Below are 23676 nucleotides of genomic sequence, written 5' to 3' on the forward strand. Positions count from 1 at the left end.
TACACAATCACCTGATCGAAATACTGCGTTTTCGGGCACAGAGATTAAAATCATAGATAAATTAAAATAAAAGGAAATACAGGCATGTTCCAGAACCCGAATGAAATTGATGTGATTTCCTTTTGCAAACCGAATGATTTCATTTCTTTTAAAGTATTTCTATTTCACATCGAAACAGCTGTTTAAAGCAAATGACATTTATTTTCAATTCATATGTAAATATATTTTCTTTTTAAAAAATTTGAATTAATTTCGCGTTACAGAAGATTACAAGACGTATTTTCAATGATGTTTCAAATCCGTTTGAAGTTGCTGATGTACTGTTTAAATAAAAAAAAGAAATGTCGAGCAAATTTGACCGAAGTTTTCGTTTTTTTGGAAAAAGGTCTGCCAAGTACGAGTTTATGGTCTTAACTAAACACATATATTTTGTTTTCATTTTAAATGATCCTGTCAGGAGTTATGCTGACAACGAAAACGCACCTTTTTTCGAGGGGTCACTGGAAATGACGTTACAATGGCAGAGTTTTAATTTTTTGAAAATCTCAGAAATTATTCTTTAAATGTGTATCTTTAAGACAGAAAACAATTTGAATTAAATATATTATATAATTTTTTACAAAAAAAAAAAAATTTATTGAAAATAGGCCGTTTTTTACCCGACGAAACCCATGTAACCTCTTAACACAGAGATCTTCTTACAGACCAATAAGCCTCCTATCATGCCTTTCCAAATATTTGAAAAAGTGTTACTATCAAAGTTGTCTCCATTCCTCCATGAAAATAATACAACTCCAACCCACTAATTCGGGCTTTGTGCAAAACATGGCACAGTAGAGCAAGTAAATAGAATTACTAACGAAATTAGAAAGGCATTCGAGTACAGAGAGTATTCTTCAGCAATATTTCTTAATGCACATATGTAGCTCAGGCATTCGATAAGGTGTGGCATGTAAAATTAAAAAATTATTCTCTTTCGAATTGTATACGAGTAAAACATTGGAGTCTTATTTAAAAAATAGGAGATTTACTGTTAAATTGGCTAATTTCATATCAGATGAACGACTGATAAGGGTTGGTGTACCTCAAGGGTACATATCTTATATACAACAGGTATCATAACAAGAAAGTTGTGTTACACAACGCAGTAATAATGCCAATTTGGATGCATGGTATTCACCTCTGCAACTAAGATTGATATAATACATAGGATGTAGTCAAAAATCCTTAGAGCTATAAGGGGTTTACCATAGTACATTTGTAATGAAAACATTCACACAGATCTTTGTATTTTTTTGGTAAAGCAAGAAGTAGGGGACAGCAGATAAAGGTATGAACTTAAACTCCTTAATCATCCAAATCCATAAGCTAACGCTTTGCCTCAATTCTGTAATCAAACCCGTTTAAAAGATATGATATTTATATAATATTTTTAACTTTAAACGAGAATAATATAAGGAACAGAAACCAGACAATGCACTTACACAAGTATATGTATATATTTAGAGATAATTGTTATTAGAAATAAAATAAACTTAATGTATTAAAAAAAAAATCATATTATTGTATATATACTTGCATTCACGCATTTAGAGATCGTTGCTCACATTTTTTAAATGTTAATTTAGAAAGTCTAATTTTTGTGTATATTTTTCAATCTACAAGTAATAATTGATGGAATGGAATTCTATATTCCCTAATTCACACAAAAACTTGTTATCTAAATAAAAAATATGTTTGAAGTTATGTCTTGTATGTCTTTAAAACTTCGAGAACTGACGGAGGCTTTGCAGGATTATCTTCTTTCGTTTGCTCCTCAACATCAGCACCGTCAAAAATATCTTCACCAATAAACATACACATACAATATAATATTTTTAATTGCTTTGAAGAAATTCTAACTGTTGTGTATAATAAATGCTGCGAAATATGTATGTGTGGCAATGCCAGATTATTTTTTTAACGAAAGTTTTTGTTATATATTTTTTTGAATAACACAAATTTTTAACCAATTCTGCGGGAAAGCAATTAACCGGGCTCAATTAAAAAAAAAAAAAAAAAATTTACATATATTTTGTATGCAATATATTTTTGACCGATCAAGTGACTCAAATAAGCGGGTAAATCAAATGACCGGGGGTTAATTAAGCGGGGGATACTGTAGTTAACTTTGAAGGAAATTTTGGTATCCTGGAGTGGTTAGTTGTATCGATGGCTGCTCAGATTATACAGTATTGCAATGACTGTTAAGATCAGTTGCAAGTTCATTTCACTCTGTAATTTGTCTCCTTTTGTTATCAACAAAGTGCCTTGAGTTGTTGTGTTAAGATGGAAATATCAATTCCAGCCATTCAGTCTGGCTCGTAGAAGGTACTCGTACTTCTACCGGTATGCTTCAACCATAATCTAACAAAAGATGGGCTGTGGAAAAGGTACAGTATAAGACTTTATCCTACTGCTAGTGAGTAATTGTAGCCACTGTTGCTTAAAAAAAACTACAGTGGGCTGGAATCCTGAAGCTAAAGTTAATGGAAAATTCTTGACAGAAAACTATTCCTCGAACCTTGCTCCGCCCACATATCCAAGACATGAAATCACAAGTTATAAGTTTTTCGTTTTCAAATAACATTTAAATGTGTGAATTCGGGTTTCAGAACAAGGCATTTCATTTCGAAATCACATCAAAAAATTATTCGATTTCTGGGACAGGCAAATTCGATTTTCAAACTGAATCACTGCGTTTGTATGTGAAAGTGAAATGCAGAATATGGCTGATAATCAGCGGTGTTGTAGAATCTGATAGTTGTTCGAAACAGAATTTGTTATCAGAAACAAAGCAAGAGGATTTTTGCTGACAGATTTGAAATGTAAATTAAGAAAATAATTTATATTATTGTTACGATTTAATTTATCGTTATTTCTATAGGGGAAAACATAAGAATAAAACAAAAAATCTCATAATTATCGAGTTTATGGAAAAAATCAAGATATTTTAAGAGAATTTACAAAACGTAACAAACATAATTTAACACCCAAATGCGTTTTTATTCAGTCGATAGTGTGATATAAATCTGTAAAGTAAGCATGTATACAAGTGGATTACTGTGATCTTTTAATATATTCCTTTTATTTTTTTCGTTGCTTTTTATCTTCAAATAAAATAAAACCTAAAATAGCGGAACTTATTGTAAACTTTAGTAGACTTCATTCAGCATTTCAATTGTATAAAACGCTTCCTAATTTATTCATTTGAAAATTTTGTCTCATTAGTAGACAGCTGATTCGAATATTGGTTTTGCATATGTTCATAAAGACGCAAATCCAATCTGTGACACCATTCAAAATCAGAATTGGTGTGCAATTCCGAAAACTACGCAAATCTGTCTTGAATTCCACAACACCCCTGAATAACTTTTTTTGTGGCGAATTCCAATGACAGTACTCGTATGTACATACATATGTATACCGAATGCAAGTGAATAGCGTCAGTAGCCTAGCACAAATCTTCAAATTAATGAATTTTTTTCTTTCATTGATATTGTTATTAGCAATCAAAATATTTACTTTTAATTTTATTAATTTTACGAATATATTTAATAATTTAAATAACAAGGCAAACATTCAATTGGCGCAATTTCATTTGTTTTAAACTTCAACTGTCAAAATTTTACATTCCATTTGGCACAGCTACATTTGTAACGGCACAAACAGTCACCGACGCAAAACCGTGGACCGAATCAGCTGATACGACCTATCTTATGAGAGCGCTATCAGAGAATGTTAATGAATAGAGAAAGAGCAGAGAATGTTTATGAATAGAGAAGGAGCAAATGTTAACTCAAAACTTTTTGAGTACTAATTTGTAATTCCACATGAGGGAACATCGAAAAATATAACTTCGAAAAAGAAAAATACACCACGCAATGTGCGAAATGCTATAAATAGACACAACGAATATTCCTATATGAAAAATCGTTGCTCATACCCATTTAGATTTATGTTTTCAATTTCTATGATATGACAAATTTATAATTATGAAAAGCCTTCTGAATTAAAAATCTGTATTACCGGTGAAAACCCCAGAATTCATAATAAAATAAACATTTAATAGGCAATTTTTCCAACTTATGTATGTGCGTTGCGTGAGTAATTGCTTATTAAACAAAGGATAACAATAAAACGGTGGCTAAGCGGCCGCGTTTCCACTTTTAAGGTGGCTGAAGTCGTAAGTGGGAAGGGGTTAAGCACAATCCGAATATGAGCCTATATAATTCATATATTCATTAACATTCTCTGCTATATATGATATACGTTCTCTGTTGCAACGCAGAAATCAGTTGTTCTCTTATGTTTTCATTGCACCAATGTTGCCATTGTTCTTTTTGTATACACGATTTTTCACACATTTAGTTTTCTCGTTTTAATTTTTCTAAATGTAAAAGCTCAAAACTAAAATCAAACTATTAAAAATAGTTTACCTATTTATAAATAAGTGTATTCGACTGTGATTTTGAGTTATTTTAAGAATATTTTCAATATATTCAAGTGTATTTTTTAATTACTACAAAATATCGAGATTGGCAGCCCCGCGTTGTAAGAGATTGCTCTTAGATCCAGTCCCGTTAAAATTTTGAACTTATTGTAAAAAATATGGACAAGACAATAAATGCAATATATCGCCTCAAATTTAGTAGCTTTTTTCCATTTCTCTATTTTAATCATTCATATATATATTGAGTAACGACTTATTCATTTAATTAACCAGTAAAATCGTCAACAAATATGTTTAAAATATTATATAATATTAAACTTTCAAATCACTATGTTTTTCAAGATATGTTCGGTTAAGATCTTCTTTAATTCGTTGAAATTCACCTTCTTCGTCAAATAAGGCTTTGGTAAAGTATTCTACGAAAACACGGCTTATGTACTGATCTTTAGCCGAAGGAAAACATCCCTCTAGAAATCCAATGTGACCTCCACGAGCAGTTACGATAATAGCCACGTGACTGCTTTCGTTTGCCGCCTGAATGGGAATGGCTAAAATAATAAAAAGTTAACTGTTTCATTGTAAGATAGATAAACACAGACAATGCACACCATCAAGTGGTTGAAATGGATCATCGGCAGCACTTAAACAAAGTAGTGGCACGGAGATGTGCTGCAATTTATCTTGCAAAGTGGCATCGTTGTAGTAATCTTCTACGCTGGGATAACCAAAATGTTTAATAGTAAAACTGGTGTCGAATTCTCTAATTGTTTTGCACTGAAATAAATTAAGTTAATACTTATATTTCTTCATTTAACAACTTGTGACCGTACTGTTTTAATGCTTCTCATATCGAGCTCCAGATGTTCGTGCAGTCCACTTCTCTTCAATGTACGATACATATTTCGCGTCAATATACGGCCGAGAAGATTATTTAATATAGGTTGCTCTATACTATCAATAGCTATGGATTGCAAACCGAAAATATTTCAAATCAAATCATTTATATCAAACCAGAAATGAGGGGCTGAGTTTGGGTGTAACCGAACATTTTATACTCTTGCAATTGCACGGTTCTAAGCCGGCAATTTTTTTTTAGGTGTAAGCAAAACTTTATAATAAAAAATGTAGCGAAAGAATTAAACATTCAATATTCGAAGAAATCGCATAGAAAATAATCCGAATCATTATATTAGTTATATAAGGATTATGCCAACGTCTTGACCAATTCGATACATATTCAACACTTAACCACATTAGTTTTGAGAAATATACTTAATTTCATATACATAAATATCACACACACATTTTTGGAATGAAGCCGCAGTATATCCAGTAATATAAATTTGCTTTTGCTAAGACATGTTACTTAGTGATTCATAAATAAGTGTACGCTATAAATCCAACCGGAGTTCGTATTCGTATATTAGGTAAGTATATGGCGGGCAAGGTTATTATCGGGCGGATTTTATACATTTTAGGTGATACGGTATAAAGTCAATAGAAAATTTTCTATTAGGTATATGCGGGCTAAGGGAAGTATTGAACCAAAGAAGCTGTTGTTGTTGTTGCAGCGGAAGAAAACATCCCTGAAGTAATTTGGAGGAATATTGCCCAGTTGGCTGTCCTTGGCCGGATAAAAATTAGGGTCCGTACCGGTTTCAACTATTTTTGGACATTAAATTAAGGTATGCAATCTTTTTATGCAACGTATTATTTGGATAACGCCATTTGCTATATACTGTATGAAGTGAAAGAATCATGAAATTTAAAATGGTGATATATAGGGGCAAACCTCCCCTGCCCGATATAGCCCAATTTCACAATGTTTTATAAGGTCGGCAAAATATTGTTATATGTTTGAAATAGTAGTTCCTGAGATATATTCACTCAAATGTGTGCAGAGCCACATCATTGTAGCAAATCAATTTTGTATCTTAATGTGGAGCTTTGTTATGGCACTTTTATGTTAACTGCATTTTGTGGGCCCTTAGTTTTTAAGATTTCTCAATTTTTACTTAAGTTATCGTTTGCACGGACGGGCGGTCATCCTCGTCATTTTTATATACATAACTCTCTATTTATGTCGATTAGTTTTTGGTGTTACAAACAACTGTTAGTCAAACAAAAAAAATAATTATACACTCTATGTTGCAGCAGAGTATACAAATGCAGTATCGGTAACGTACCTTTATGTACATTCCAAGGTACTGAAATAATTTTAGCTGCCGACAAATACGTCCGCGCCTCCTGGCTTCTACGTGCCAAATAGTTGCCTTGAAACAGAATTAAGCAAAAACTTATTCGTATGTACTTATGAACACATAACAGTAATGCAGCTCACCCAGCACTAGCCCACCCATTGAAACACCAGTAGCTCCTATTTTGCAGTGTGCAGGCAATACATTTCGAACATGTTGCACTATCTCAGCCAAATCTTCACAGTTACAGGCGTTGTAGAGGCGTGGCGTTTTGATAGTCACACCACCAAGTCCGCGATTATTGAAGACGATAACACGTATGCCAGAATTATTGGCGGCATATACAAGGCACTTAACATATTCGTCTTGTGAATTACCCGTCAAGCCGGGTAAAATAATAATGCAAGGTGAATTTGAATTGCAATTAGTGTCCATCCAGTCCAAAGCTACTTCCCCTCCATCTTTCAGAGTGTAAATTTCTCTAAAAATGTATAGTAATAATATGATAGAACTATATACATATATTTATTAACGTATATGTACATAAAAATTGCGTATCATGTTTTGTCCGGGTCAAACTCCTAAATTACTTGTTACTACCGTAACACTTACGTATAACTGACATGTGCATGAAATATCACTGCACATATTAAACATTTTTAAATATATTGCTATTATCTACTAATAAATAAAGCCAAAAATTATATACTTATACATACAAGTATGTATCTTAGTATAATTTAGTTTTTGTATGTTAGATATTACCTTTTATAGTTAATAGGGGGTATAACTTTGGAACGTAATACACTGGCAAAAACTGTTTGGGCGCGACTGTCTAAACACCAAAATGTAGGCCAAAACTTTACACTCAATGTTGGTATTTCCCGCAGAAGATAATTCTTAAGTGGTCCTTCGGCACAAACGAATGTTGGGCGCTATTAGAAGTTAAGGGCGAACAAAAAACAGAAAATTAATGTTAATTATAAGTATAAATACTAATAAATAAATACTGATACTTATGATTGCTTGTTCTTTATTATAATTACTCCATATTTGGGTGAGCCAAAAAATAAACTGACCAATCGAATTTTTGGGATAAGTGAACTTATATACGAGATAAAAATACCACTGCATTTAAATAACAACTTTTATATAAAAATTACTTTAATTAAAAAATAACATAAATTTTGAATCGTTTGGGATAAAAATCATAAAAGCTTTGACAACTGAAAAAAACTCAAAATATGCAGTTTTAGCGTTTTTTGATTAAAATAGTTGATATTTAATCAAAAAAAACCTATATTCAAATAAAATAAAATAGTTAAAAATATCGTTTGTCTAGATTTGTCAAAAAAGTATGTTTATCAATTAATTCATTATTGTTTTTGTAATCTTTTATATATTCAATTTAGTTCTTAATAAAATTCAATTAATAACCATTTCGATATTGTTGTCGATTAATTTATATTTATTGTTAGTTTTTTGTTATGCTGAAATAATGCTTCAATTAGTGACCGACGCAAACCCGTAGACCGTATCAGCTGATCGGCCTATCTTATGAGAGAGCAATGTAAATGAATATTAAACACCGCTCTACCGTCCGTAATGTAGGATATCCTCGAAAATTGTTTTTTTTCCGTAGAAACGAGTCGGCTGATTGCTCTTTTTCAAGGCAGGGTTGCTAATCTCGATATTTTAAAACTAAGTTTGAAGGCAGCACGTCGGTCACCAATTCCAGAATTAGAGTTCGATTGTATTTCCGTATCAACACAATAGCTCGTTCAACAATATCTTTAACACATTTGATGATTTGAACAAATTCGGAACACGACTCTATCATTTTCTGCTCATGTGAGGTAGAAAGTTTTATGCTCTACAAGAATCCGCGTTGTAAAATAGTATATCCTTAAAAATAAAGGGCACAACTAAAAAGGTGATTTTTGAGAATAAAAAAAATTATGAAAGGTCTCAAAATCTTAAGGATATATTTATACATATATACATATGTATGTAATTTAAAAATATACACAAAAAATATCAAAAAATAATAATTAAGTTTAGCGACTTATTCAATATTTCCCAAGTTTCTAAAAAAAAGTCCTCCACTGCTGTAGTGATGCTGCCGTCACCGTAGCCCAAAACAAACAAATAAAAAATATTATTAATCTGTAAGGTATTGTTCAAGCAATATTGTTAAAAACAAAGGTCATTGTACAGAAACATATTCAAAATTCGCAGAAAGAATCAAAGCCCACTGCACCCAACTTGAAAAATGTATTTTTCTTTTAATTCGATAGATTGATTTTTGGATCACCCAACTCCATATGTACATACATATATAAACAAGTTCACTTACTTTAACCACTAGTATAAGATAATAGGTAAAATAAGCGATTAATCCAAAACCTAATACATGATAACCTGGTAAATTTGCCCAATAATTGTAAAGTGAATCCAGCATCTTGCAGAATTTAGGATAAACATGAGTGCTCAAGGAACTTATTCGAGTATTATTATTGTAATCAAAACCAACTTATTGGACTAAATATCTGCAATGGTAAAAAAAAAGATGTTGATACATACAGATTTATGGCAGCTGTTCATAAAAATGAAAACAAAAATAATTAAAATGATAATAAAAATATGTAAATAGAGTCATCGAGTTTTTTGTTACTTTTACCTGTTAACTAATGTAATGTAAATATTGAATATCACATTATATACATATATATAATACCATTTGTGGTAGTAACACAAAACTATAAAACTCTGTGTAAAACATCGTTGGGGTAATCTATTTTTTATATTAGATGTTACTATTTGTTTAAAATAACGTAGTTTGGAATTAATTGCAGCGGAAAACTATTACTGTGTCAAGCAAATAGCCTGTACAATACATACTATATATGTATATATGTTTAAATTTTCAAATTTTAAAAATTAAATTATTAATTCCGATTTTGGAAACTAATTTTTCAAGATTTAATCAAAGAATTTTATTTACTTTTTTATTTTATTTAATTTAAAGTAAAAAATTTTAATTTAATTTTGAATCCCAAATATCCCAATATTAATTATTTAAATGTGTAAGTTTACTGACCACTGTTCTAGAGTATTGAAGATGATGGCTCCGTGCGAGCTTTAGTTCAAAATGGTAGAACACGAAGTTCACAAACGTGAACAAATTTTAATTCTACTTTACTACTAATATTTAATAAGCTTGTGATTTAATTTTTTCTTAAATATCTAAAAAATCATAAGTCAACGGAAGCTACTACATGTATGTATGTATGTATATATTCTTCATTTGGAGAACCTCCTCTATCAATTCGTACCCATAGAACGTATAATTAGTATACTTAGGTTTTATAAATAATATTTCCATATGGACAAAATAATAGGTGTGCGTTTAGCTGGTACTGTTTTTTAGCCAAATGGTGTTGTAACTGTTACTTTTTTTTTGATACCTTTACATTTTTACGATGAAGGCGAAAGAGTAGTGCATAAGTATCAACAAATTGCATTACTATTTTATTAATTTTGCGTTTGAGTGACAAATTATCATTGCTTCATTAAATTTGGTTGGCCAATAAAATAGGTGTGAGTAATATGTTTTTAAAAATAAGTGTTATTTCGAATTATTTTTCATATTAATGTACATAACAAACACCATAAACTAAAAACAAGAAATTATTTAGAATGAGCCGTAAAAGCCACTGTACCGATGTAGAGCATCGATTGGTAAAAAAAATTGCGTGATGAAGGAAAACGTATAAATTAATTGCAAATACGTTTGGGAGGTCGAAAAACTTTGTAACTTATGTTCTAGAGCAAAAAAATGATAAAGAAACTCGTTGTCGTCCAAGAAAAATTTGCCTGATTGATGATCGCCGTATACTTCCCACGGCAAAAAAGGTCCCTTTTGTGACTGAAGTTGAATTCGATGTCAATTTGTGAACGGCAATCTACCGAGGCGTAAGGCCAGAAAAATTCCTCTTCTAAGAAAGGTCCACACACAGAAGAGAAAAGCTTTTGCCGCTGATTATAAAATTTGGTGCGGCCCCACTGGAGAAAAAAAAATGGCAAAATATTTTATTCAGTGACGAAGTTAAGATTAATTTTTATGGAAATGATTATAAAAGAACTGTCCGTCGCAAAGAATTTGATTGTAAATACACCAAAAAGACAATTAAGCATGGGGGCCGAAACATAATGGTATGGGATGTTTATCCTGGCAAAGCCTTGGTTCGTTATTTTCCAAAACGTGTTGCTATCAACAAGATAACTACCCAAACATACATCGAGGTTGGTATCTGAGTAGTTCAGGGAGCAAATGTGACCTGTATGCAACGGCCTAGTCAATCCCCTCATCTCAACCCGATTGAGAACTTCTAATTGACCTTAAGAAGAGATTGACAGCCTTTTCTTTTCAAAATAAGGAGCAATTAATTTAATCCATGTCGAATAGAATTGGAAAACTAATGAAAAACCATGGAGGATATACAGATTATCCAAAACCCATGGACCGAAAAAAGGATAACGATTTTACTTAGAAAAAAATATTTTACACCTATTATTTTGATCAGTGATATTTCTTATTTTGAAAAAAAAATTTCAGTTTTAAAATTCGGAATGAAAGATTTTCGATATATTTATGATTAATAAAACAAGCGTAAATATGTCTAAAACAAAATTGTTTTAAATGCAAATTCTTCAAAGTTATTAAATAAAAACTGTGTACACCTATTATTTGCCGAAGCTCATGGTTTTGTTTTTATGTCAAAGAGTCAATGTGTGGAAGAATTGACTGTTTGAGCGACGACAAGCGTCACAATATTGTGTTGTTGTTAGAAAAAGCGAGCTGTACCGAAAAAAAATTAACGAACGGTCGCCGATTGTCACCGCTTCCCTTGGCGCTCTAACAGCGTTGCCTACAAACCATCGCAAATATGTATGTTTATGTCTGATCATGAATACATATCGAGGGAGATTTTTGCGAGCCATGGAAAGATATTTTAGAATTGACATATATTTTAAATCGACAAGAGCTATGTTGCTACTTTTTTCTGTGTTTTGTGGGGTTATCATTTTTCCCTTTCAGAAGGAACATCAGAAAGCTCTTCAATTTATAATTTTTAGTTTTTGCCATCGTCGCGAAAAGACCCTTGTAGGCAAACGCATGCTCGGGGGTTGTGTAGGTATCTGCTTTTATCAATGAATAAATTTGGGCTTCGGCTATTTGGCTGACATATGGATTTGTGACGCTGCTTAGCTATTTGAGGCGATTGTTCCTTTTGTAGAACAATATTGGAAGTGTTTGTTGGTAACATAATTATATATATTATATTATATATGTGTACGCATATACTTAAGTATGTATGTTTGTGTATGCATTATTTATGTAGCAATGTCATACGCAGTACTGTCGCACTTATTTGATGCTTCGTTAGGCTGAGCCAAGTAATGCTTCAAACAGTCACCAACGCAAACCCGTAGACCGAATCAGCTGCAATGTAAATGAACAGTCACCACTGCTTCTACCGTCCGCTTCAACAGCATGGATGACAAGATGCGAGACTCTCTCATTTTCGCTGATTTTTCTGTTATTCTCTTTCCCTGATTATTAAAATCAGGGAATTTCGAACAGCTGATGTCAAAAAAGGCGGGATGCCAGAAATAATACCGCTATAAATAACCGACAGAATTCGGTGTGAAACAGAATTTCAGTGAACAAGTTGGTACGTATTATTATATTGATAAAAGTAAATTCAAATAAATTATTTGCGTACAATAAATAATAATAGTGATGATATTTGTGATATATTCCAATTCAGTGTGAAAATGCGTTGTGGGATGCGAGGGCGGACAGCATACGTTCAACTTTCCTTGTATGGAGAAGGATAAAGACAGGTTAGTCCAAAAGTTTAAAACGTTAATGGTAAATTTTTTAAATTTAGATTTTGAAATTATTAATATTGTAAGGGTATGGTATCCACTAATATAGAAGATATTGTATTAATGCATGATATTATTAAATTTTTAAACGTATATATTTAATTTTATTAAAATAATGATTGTATTACTTAGTGTAGAAATAATTTAAAAAAATTATAATATTTTTATTGTAAAAGTTTTACTATTGTAGAATAGTAGAAATAAATTGCTGCAATTAGATTTTTATTTTATCCGTTAATTAGAAAAGTATAGAACTAGTAGTAGAAATTTTCTGAATTTTCATTAAATTTATTTTGGTTGTAAGGCTTAGGACTTTTTTATTTATATTTTAATTAGATATTTGATTTGGCTGCAACGCTTGGGTGTAGGACATATTAAAAATAAATATTTGTTTGCGTGCGATCGACACTTCTCCATTCATATGAAGTTAGAAAAGAAATTTAATAAAATGCGGTTCCGGACATACATTTGCCAAATGTGTCCGAACCCAGTTTTGAAGAAGTTTATAGTCCCAATTCAATAATCGAATTGGGTTATGAAGATTTTTTGCCAGTTATTGCGGAATCGCCCGATATCTCAAACAATTTAATGTTATTAGCATCTGTGGCAAAAGAAGCCCAGGAAGAAATAGGGTTATTTGATAGAACGCATTGTAAAGACATAGGAATCCAAACAAATTTAAATTTAGTATCAGGGGCGTTTAGGGAACAGAAATTGGTGGAGGAAAATTTTGAGTTAAAAAATAAACTAGAAAAAAAGGAAAGGGAAATTAGTTACCTCAAATTTCAATTACAAGATTTAGCTAGGAAATATATTATAAAAGATTACAAAATGAGTTAAAAGAGAAAGAGGAAGGTTTTGATGTAATAGGTCACTTTTGTAGTAATTTTCCTCCACAGATAAGCGCCATTGTACAAAATAATGTTAAAAATTTTAACCGAAACCATAACGGTCGTAGATACGACAATTATTTTAAAACACTGGCTTTAGGTGTGTACTTCCTTTCACCTTTAGCTTATAGACACCTTAAGCTAATCCTTAGGTTTCCGGATGAGAGAACTCTGGACGAGTTTGTTTCGGAATGGCCCCGTGATCCAGGATGTAATAGTAGCAGCATTAGGTGTTTAGAGTTGAGAAGCCAGGGCTTTAGTTTAGAATAGGTAATAGTGCAATGACTCTGATGGTCCAAGGTATTGGTGGAGCGCCTTGGTCTCACCCCCTATCATATTTTATTGTCCATGGTTCCTGTAAAGGGGATGTAGCCAAAAAATATATTTTTGAGGCCATTACCCAGTTGCAAAACATAGGTCTTAATCCATGCCATTTTGTTTGTGATCAGGGATCTAATTTTCTAAATTTAGCTAGAGTCTTGGGTGTTTCAGAAGAACACCCATACTTTGAAGTAAATGGCAAGGATGTATTTTTTTTCAATGACTGCCCCCACCTTTTGAAAAATACAAGAAATTGTCTCGAAAATTCTAAAAATAAAGTAAATTTCAAGTCTCGTCCGATATAGTGCACTTTTATAAAAAAGATTCACAAAATCCTATTCGTTGTGCACCGAAACTTTCAGATGCACATATTTTTCCCAATAATTTTCAAATAATGAGTGTCAAACTTGCAGGACAAGTCTTCAGTGACACAGTCGCTTCCGGAATGTTATCCATTTATAGTTCCGGTCGTTTAACTTGTCCTTCGCCTAGTTTTTTAATAGTAGCAATTTTGAAGCTATTTTGCCTAGCAAAAAAGTTTTTTCGGCAACGACCGAACATATTCAGTTATTAGATGAGGCTATAAAACTTTTAAAGACAATTAGGGTTAGCGATGACACCGGGGCTGATATTACTTCCTCTTTCAACTACCTTAAGGGTTGGATCCTTAATATAAATAGTTTACGCTAATTTAGTAACGAACGGAAACTTTGAACCTATTAACAATAACGAAAGTTTTTCCCCTAATACTTCGTATCAATTAATAGAAAGTGTGTGTAATGACCGTGTAACGCAGGACTTATCGTGGCAAGAGTTTCAAGGACTTCCACGACCTGAACATTTGTTCAACAGGCTAGGGTTAGAAAGCAATAATGAGGTAGATGATGCTAAGGTAGATTTTTTAAAAGAAAATGCATTTGCATATTTTAGCGGCTACTTATATTTAAAAATATTTAAAACACACACTTGCTCCCAACCCTTACCCTACTTAGGAGACGAAATTTCTTTAGAATATCTCTTTACGCAGGAAAGGCAAGTGGACAGGTGCAATTTGATTAAGCCGCCACAGGGATTTGTAGATTATTTGAAAGCAGTAGAAGCAATTTTTGTTAGAGAATTTGATTCCACTTGTCACAGAATAGGTGTAGGGCAATTATTGTTCGACAAAATGAAGAATGTCAGCCCATATAAATGTTGCGATAATAGCAACAGTAATGCTATTCTAGCGTTATATATTAGGATACGTATATTTTTTTCACTTAAGTTTTTCAATAGGGACCTAAGTACTCCTCACTTTAGGGCAAAAATATTATGTGTTTCGCATATGTAGATTTTTGGGACAAAATAGCTTCAAAATTAATATATAGATATATAATTTTCGAGACCATTTCTTGTGTCCTATTTCTTCTTTGCCTTCTTTCTTTTTTTTTTTACTAGTATATTTAAAACTGGGTTCTGGCAAATTTTGGCATTATATTTAATACTATTGTCTATATATGTAAATATTATACTAAGATATAGCTTTTAAGTATTTTAGTAATATTTAATTTTGTTTACTTATTTTTTTATATAAATGGGAAATGTTTGTGTTATTTTTATATAAATGTGATATTGTTTATGAAATGTTTTCTTTCTTTGTGTATATATAATATTTCATATAAGTTTATAATTTTTTTGTTTGTTTGTTTGTTAATACTTTATACAGATGTGATATTTTTTATGAATTGTTTTGTTTTTGTTATAGTTTTTTATGTTTGCATAGTATTATATATTATTTTTCAAAAGTAAATATGTATATAGTATATGGGTGATATAGGCCTACTGGGGAACCGAGCACCCAAAAATAATATCGGTAACGCGCTAATTGCATACCTCAATGGTAGTGTGGAAATTGCAAAATATCCAAAACGTATTTTTAAAATACCCAATCGTTTTTAAACGGTAGTGGCAACATTGGCAAATGTTATAAAAAATGTGGACTTTGACAGCGCTCTCTCGATTCAAAGAGTCTCGCATCATTTCATCCTTGTCAACAGACCGTACGGTAGTATATCCGCGAAAATTGACTCGGGTGAGCTGAGAGTGAGAGAGCAATCTCTTGCAACGCAGGGTTGCCAATCTCGATATTTTGTAGTAATTAAAAAATTAACTGGAATATATTTGAAAAATTCTTAAAATAACTCAAAATCACTGACAAATACACTTATTCATAAATCGGTAAACTATTTTTAATAGTTGGATTTTAGTTTTGAGCTTTTTCATTATAAAAAATTATAACTAAAAAACTAAATGTGTGCAATATCATGTATGCAAATTGAGCAATAGCAACATTGGTGAAATGAAAACAAAAGAGAGCAACTGATTTCTACGTTGCCACTACGGGCATAACTTTTGACAAATTTTGTTTAATACGGGCGATAAGTACAGAGGGAAGGAATGTCGGTGACTGTTTCCAGCATAAGTTTTAACAACTTCCCAATACACATTTCTATTGTTAAATACTTACGCAAGTATATTTTGAATATACGCAACATAATTTTAAGTTCCTTCAATTGGTGTTCAGTTTTTGTGGACAAGGAATCAAAAAGAGAGCTGGTGAAAAAGTTACATTTTCAAGGAAAAACAACAAGTAAAATTGTTAAGGTCTCCAGAGCATTTATGTTTATTGCAGATTCGTTCAACGTACTGTGGTTCAATTTGAGAAAAGTGGTAGCGTTAAAATATCAAAAAAACCTGGTCGCAGTTACATGGTCAGAACTCCAAGTCTAATTAAGATTGTACGTGAACGAATGGGGAAAAATTGTGCAATTACGGGAAGGAAACTGGCTGAGGACCTGTGAGAACCAAAAAAAAAACCAACCGAAACAATATTAATAAAAACTTTAGGATGGAGGCTTATAAGAAAAAGCGAAATCATGGTCTAACGGAACAACATAACTCACAAGATGACCGGGTTTAAGCAACCAGTACGTCTGAGAATCCAGCTAATAAAAGAGTTGTTGAAATGTATCAAAGTAAAACCTCTGTTATGGTTTGGGGAGCCATATCTGCAAAGGGAAAACTCCCTCTCTTTTTCATTGATAAATGCGTAAAACTTAACGCAAAATATTATTTGGAGAAAGTGCTTCTCTGCTCATGTATCCAGTATGTTTCGCAGTAATCCAAACTGCTTTCAACAAGATTTTGTCCCGGGTTATAAAGCAAGAATTGTTCAGTAGTGGTTCAAAGACAATATGCGGATGAATGGCCCCCTTCTTCTCCGGATTTGAATCCTTTGGATTTTTGTATATGGGGATTTATGATGGGAAAATTAACAAATGTGAAAAACTTACTAACTTTGGGACGAAATTCGAGAAGTTGTGCTGGTAGTCTGTACTAGTTTCCGAAACCGTGAATAGTTTTTAACGATTTAAAATAACAGACATAATGCAGGTCTATAGTTTAACTAATAAATAAAATAAGTTTTCACAGTTTTATGGTCCACACTGTACATATAGAGTAGTGCACGTTATTACTGATATACGATAATACAGATTTGAATATATAAATACATATGTGCATGGTATATACATTTTAAATGCTGAAAGGTATAATTAAAAATTTCTTCTTCTGAGCTAGCTGTGGTGAAATCAACCTATTCGAAAATTTACCCTTATGTTATTTTACAAAGGCAAATAAATTTGCTTAATTGTGAAACTTCTTTTTAGTGAATTAATTCTTATTTTTGGTTGAAATTTTTACAATAGACACATTATGGATAGGTACTTTTATGTCATTTTATATTATGAAGATTTACATCAAAATTTAAGCATAGAGCACTTGTTTGCCGGCAAACTATTAGACTTCGAACTTTAACTCTCATAGAAAGATGTACACTGTTGGGTATAGAATTTAAATTTGATTCAATTCTTACGCACACAAAATTTCTCTTTATCTACTCACTAAAGCACGATTTTGCTATGATGGTTTGAAATAATTATTTTTTAAAAATATGGTATAACTGCATTTATTTATAATTATTTACAAATAATAATAATATTATTGATTTGTCAACTATTTTCTGACTCATATCAATGTTCAACTTTGATTCCTAAGGTTTCGCTAAAAAATAACACAAATGTTTTTGCTCAAACTTTTTAATTGGTTACCGGATCGTACTCTCATCAATTGTTTTGTTATAGTACATTAATATAATATTATTACTTGCACATACACGAGAAAACTTCGTAATATAACAATTGGTGAACAACTTATAGAGCGGCAATCAGCCGTAAACTTTTACCGTCTAGTAAATTTCGCAAAAACTGCCTCCAACAACCCTCCAAAACGGAGGTAACACATATCACAAAACAATCACAAAACAAACACTTTTCCAGCTTTTCTTAACACATGTAAATTCACTGCCATTTCTAATTAATAGGGGAATCTAAAGTTAGAAAGAGTAAAAACTATCTTTTATACAACCATATAGAAATATCATCATGCTAAAATAGTAAAAACGAATATACAATTTTCAAGATTAAGAATTTGTATTGGGCCAAGAATGATGGAGTAGTATGCATGGCAAATGGGGAGTAGAGAAACTATCAGCTGATAAGAATGTGGGGACTTACGTTACCACATATTTATTTAATTCATTTTTGTTACAAAACTTTCTTATAATTAAGACTGAACCTGAAAACTTAACTTAAAATTTAAAAGTATTTGTGACTACGTAGTGTTGAGCTTCATGACGTCTGTATCGAATAGATGTTCTTAAAAAAATCCAGCTCGAGATTGTAAGAATTTTACAGTAACAGAAAACGAAGAATAATGACATACGAAATTGTGCTGGCGGATGTGTTGGGTCCACACAAGATTTAAACAAAGCAACAGCTGCGAGGGGTCTATGGAGAACTGCCAGATTGCTTTGGGCTTGATTTTTAGTTTCCAAATGGCCGACTTTTGACCGGAAAAGGGTTGAAAAATATTATTTTATACCATCAGATAATGTAAATGAATAGAGAAGGAGCAAATGTTAAATGAAATCTTTTTGAGTACTAATTTGTAGTTCCAGATGAGGGAACATCGAAAAATATAACTTCGAAAAAGAAAAATACACCACACAATATGCGAAATGCTATAAATAGACAAAACGAATATTCCTATATGAAAAATCGTTGCGCATACCTATTTAGATTTATGTTTTCAATTTCTATGATATGACAAATTTATAATTATGAAAAGCCTTCTGAATTAAAAATCTGTATTATCTTCTTGCCCCGCACAAGCAATGACTTTTGTCCACACTTTTTGCTTTTTGTGAGTTGAACGATCGCAGGCAAGGAGGGATTGGGGCGCACTGCCACATAATTATTTCAGATATATATTTTATTTATCGAATTTAGTTTAAAAACGATTATAGGTATGAATATATGTGTATTTATATATATAATATATATTATATTACGAAAATAATTCATAAATGCATCAGTATTTTTCAATTCAAATTAAACAACATAATAATATACTAAGGGTTCTAAGTTAGAACGCCTCTGTGTATGGTGGCAAGCCAACGAAGTAACGGCGAGTTCGCGCAGACATTGTGTTGAAAAAAACCAAATGACGACTTTGTCCACAAACATACATATGTATATACATACATACATACATATATGAGCTCGCATACATATTGACACCAAATTGTGTGAATCGTCGCGGAGTTGACAAAATTTGTTTGTATCGACAATTTTGCGACAATGTCGGTCGGCTATGTTGTCTCGTTTGTCCTTTTCGCAGTGGTTTGCTATTGAAAGTTGACTTATACTCTTTTGAAATATTGCGATTACCGATTGGGCTGCATTTTCATAGCGTTGTATTTAGATAAAATGGGCTAAATCGACAAACTATGAAATAATGATAATAAGTAAACATATAAAAGTACTATATGCAGTGTGCTTAGAATATATAGAAGTAGTTAATAATTTCATATGAATGGCAATTTTATATAAATTTTATAATTTAATGCCATATATAGTGCATAATATGCAAAAATATAAATATTATTTAAACTCGCTAATAGGTCATGTTGCCAATTCTCCTTTCTGAACATCAGACAAATTCTTCAATTTCTGATTTTTAGCAAATGTTGTGAGGAAGCAGCTTGTGGGCAACATACAAATGCGAGGGGGATGGTAGGATTTTCAGTGGTGGCTGTCAAATTGTACAATTGAATTTTTCTCGTTTTACTCAATTTCATTCATTCATTTTATAAACTTAATTTCGCATATGCGTAGGAATTCTATATGAAAACCAAATGTGGTTTACCAGGCGCACAGAAAAAATAGCGTGGCGCAGAGTTATGAACGAGCGCACTTTGCTTTGAAGCAGACGCACGTTCCTTATGAATAAATTTGTTGTCGTTGTAATATGAAATACTTAGAAAATAAGCCGCGAGTTCGCTTGAATATTATTGGCCGATGATGGTGCGTCTACGTTTTTTTGTCACTTGCGCGAGTGTTTGATTTTTTGCGAAAGACATTTTGAGGGACATACATATGTACATATGTGTACATATATGCAAATATATTTGGACATGCGAATGAAGGAAGGCAATTTCAAGAATATTCACATATAGACATATGAACATTGAAGCAAGTAAACAACAATAGCTGTTTGAGTTCACAGATTAGACAAATTAGCATGAATATTTTCTGTGGTGCTGCTTGTATAGTCGACTTGTTTATTGCAACGTGAAATATTTTGCCTAAGTTCAAATCCTATCATATTTTTATATAGTATTTTTTTATTTTTATAACCCTTTTTTATTAAATGATATTTTAATTATATTTTCATTTTATTTCCCTCATTCCTTATATTTTTTTTCATAAGTCAATTATTCTCCATTTTAATACTTTAATTTTTGTTTATGCGCATATCAAAGAACATCTGTGCATATGTATGTATATACATTTTGCTTATAGAGTGGTGTAGTTCGTTGCGTAAATTGACAGGTTGGTGAAATATTATTTTCGAACTTGTGCGTTTTCGATGTTCCTTCATCGTAATTAACATTTTAGTACAGCTAACATTTGCTCCTTCTCTATTCATTTACATTCTCTGTTTACGTTCTCTGTTTACATTCTCTGTCTCTATTCATTTACGTTCTCTGATAAGATGTGTGTCTGCTTGGCGGTAGAGCAGATATCATTACTAGATGGCGCAAACATCTGTAAAACTGTTGAATTTAAATATATTAATTATATAAAAAAAAATATTTAATTATATAAAACAAAGTTTGCTATACAATAAAAAAATAAGTAAATGTTATTAAAAAAAGGTATTTCGATTTGTTTTTGTAGTACGATTCGTGCGCCACCTAGTACAAGAAGCCACAATGCATCGTAAAATCAAATCGTTGTCAAGGGAACAATTTGATTAAAAATCAAAACAAACAACGAACGCTACAAAAGGAAAAATTTTTTTGGTAGTTTAACGATTTAGGAGTGCAGGCATAAAAATGCTTCATACGTTTCCAGAACATACGGGCATCTATAATATACGTGACAATATTGAATATCTAGAATTGGAAGTGCATTTCCGTCACATCAACTCTCTGTTGAAATTGCCAAAGTTCGATCTGACTCTCAATAAAGTAAATATCAATAACTCAACTAAAAAGATTGAAAGTTTTGAACAAACTAATAATGCAATTACTTTGACACGAATACGTTGGCAAGAAAAGCTTTTAAGTCCTTCGGAAATTGAACTCTATAAGGATGAGCGAATTTGTCTCACTGATACACAAAAGAAATATAATCAATGGCTATTGGAGGCTGGGGTGTCCGAAGTTTCGTCAGGGCGCACTTCATCGGTGATCGAAGCTAGCAAACGTGGTCATCATAAGAAACGCAATAAAAAGTCGCGAAAAGCAGAATCCTCACCCAAAGAACGTTGTGGTGAAATATTTACCTACGTGCATGAGGACGATTTCAATCCGGATAATAATGCGCTATTAATAAATGGTGACAAGATAGAAAAACAAGCGAGTTTTGTCGAAATCACAGCGGGACAACAGTTTATGTACATTTTTGCGGCCATATCACCAGACACACAATTAGTATCTCTTGTTTGGTATCCGAAATTGCGACAACTACACATTTATCCAGATTTCAACGATTTCGCGGTGAATCCCTATTATATCCAAATCGACACTGATTATCGGCATTTGTATGCTTTTGCTGTGCATAATGTTTCAAAACGCAGACATGTTGCAAATCCGACGCTATACTTGCGTCTACCCGAGTTAACCGCCCATTGGCAGGAAGAACGAGACTTGAATACCTTGTTTGATCTGCCGCCGAAACGCACAACCCGTGTATCATTGCTCTTTGAGTTGCGTCAGGCGAGTGGATTCAGCTACGGCAATATTCATGTACGTTATCATATTCAATTGCCAGTAAACACCATTCTCGAAGAAGGTGCGTTGAACGCCAGTACACATGCTAGCTCTCCTGGTCCCGCTAACAATGATTGCTTCTTCGGTTATAATTGGCAATTGACTTTGCTCTGCGAAGAAGACTTTAATCTCACTCACTTGTTGCATGTATACTTCGAGGTTATTTCTATCGACCACTGGGGGCGCGAACGTATTGAAGGATATTCATACTATTCTACATATCTGTTAACCGGATCGAACTCGGCGAAGCTGATGTGTCTGCGCCCTGCCGAAGGAATATTAGAAACACTCACCCGTTATTTAATTGGTGGACGTCAACTATTTGATTTTATGCATTTTTATACAGACATGGTCACAGATAAATCTCTTAAATCACGTTACGGTTGTCGTATTCAGAGCACGGGACAACTAGAGCTTAATTGTCAATGTTTCAGACAACGCAACTGTGAATTACTGACACCATGTACAAACAGAACAAGTGCAATGACTTTGGATGATATTATGTTAGCATATCGCGAATCTCGCAGGCGGCTTGAAGCTGTGGTGTTGAAGTGACAACTTTCTGTTCGGTTAAACCTGAAAATTTTTAAGTGAATACATTTCTTCAATGCTACATTCGGATTTGTAGAAGATTCTTTAGTAACTTTAATTGTATTATAGATGCACGACGAGAAATGAAATAGTTTCTTGAAAGCGAATAGAGTCCGGCAGAGGCCGATCTTAAATCTCCTTTATTTTAAGGGTTTAAACTGCTCTGGAGACGTTTAAATAATTGGTATACGTTCTCTGGTGTAAGTGAAGTCTTGCTCGCAGACGTTCAAATAAACACGTCAATAATCATTTAACATTTGCATTCCTAGCGTTTGGTTGTAATGTCATCGAAGCACGATTTTCTTTTATTTGGGTTTGCTGCAGTTTTATTGAAAAAAAAGAACGCAAATAGGAAAAATAAGAAAGCGTAGAAGTAAAAATATTAAATATAAAGATAATAAAGTATAATATAATACGTTTATTTTTTGTCCGCTCACTTGTTCATCTTCCAACTGTCACTATCATTGTATAAATCTACTATATCTAGGATTATACAATCGTCACTATGCAAATGAACCTGTACTTGTCAAGTATGAGTGGATACAACCAAATTTGCGGTCGTCAAATTAAAATATCAACAAGTAAGTGCCAGTTCACACACGGACTTTTCTCGCCCAAACCGGTTTTTTTTGTAGACGAGGGCGACTACGAGGAAAGCGAAGGGACGTGTCGCTCGTGCTTGGGTGGCACGCTTCGCTGCTACGCAATTCAGCATTCCTGTTCATTTTGAAATTCTTTTCATGGTTGCAATAGCGCTCTGTTTCAAATGAATATATACGATATGTTGCAAAT

General features: G+C 32.4%; 2 protein-coding genes and 1 pseudogene across 9 annotated transcripts; 2 read left to right on the forward strand and 1 right to left on the reverse strand.

Annotated features, from left to right (window-relative positions):
* Positions 1 to 4686: 4686 nt before the first annotated feature.
* Positions 4687 to 18305, reverse strand: Hydr1 (phospholipase Hydr1). Of its 8 annotated transcripts, none has more exons than XM_070110608.1 (8): positions 18139 to 18305; positions 9112 to 9239; positions 7456 to 7625; positions 6834 to 7171; positions 6679 to 6765; positions 5323 to 5453; positions 5101 to 5266; positions 4687 to 5040 (listed from the first exon to the last, which is right to left on the reverse strand). In XM_070110608.1, exons 2-8 carry the CDS (start codon positions 9172 to 9174, stop codon positions 4805 to 4807), a joined length of 1191 nt encoding a protein of 396 aa, XP_069966709.1. In that variant the 5' UTR covers positions 9175 to 9239; positions 18139 to 18305; the 3' UTR covers positions 4687 to 4804. The 8 variants fall into 8 exon arrangements, with proteins under 8 accessions (XP_069966709.1, XP_069966710.1, XP_069966708.1 ...); XM_070110609.1 differs by having other exon boundaries at positions 18060 to 18305; XM_070110607.1 differs by having other exon boundaries at positions 18005 to 18305.
* LOC138857324 (uncharacterized) lies at positions 13234 to 14161 on the forward strand (annotated as a pseudogene).
* A 2400-nt stretch (positions 18306 to 20705) lies between the features above and the next one.
* On the forward strand, positions 20706 to 23396 carry Mks1 (Meckel syndrome, type 1). Its single transcript, XM_070110604.1, has one exon. The coding sequence runs from the start codon at positions 21355 to 21357 to the stop codon at positions 22846 to 22848; it is 1494 nt and encodes a 497-aa protein (XP_069966705.1). The 5' UTR covers positions 20706 to 21354; the 3' UTR covers positions 22849 to 23396.
* Positions 23397 to 23676: the final 280 nt, after the last annotated feature.

This window comes from Bactrocera oleae, chromosome 5 (assembly GCF_042242935.1).
Source record: "Bactrocera oleae isolate idBacOlea1 chromosome 5, idBacOlea1, whole genome shotgun sequence".
Taxonomy (NCBI): Eukaryota; Metazoa; Arthropoda; class Insecta; order Diptera; family Tephritidae; genus Bactrocera; species Bactrocera oleae.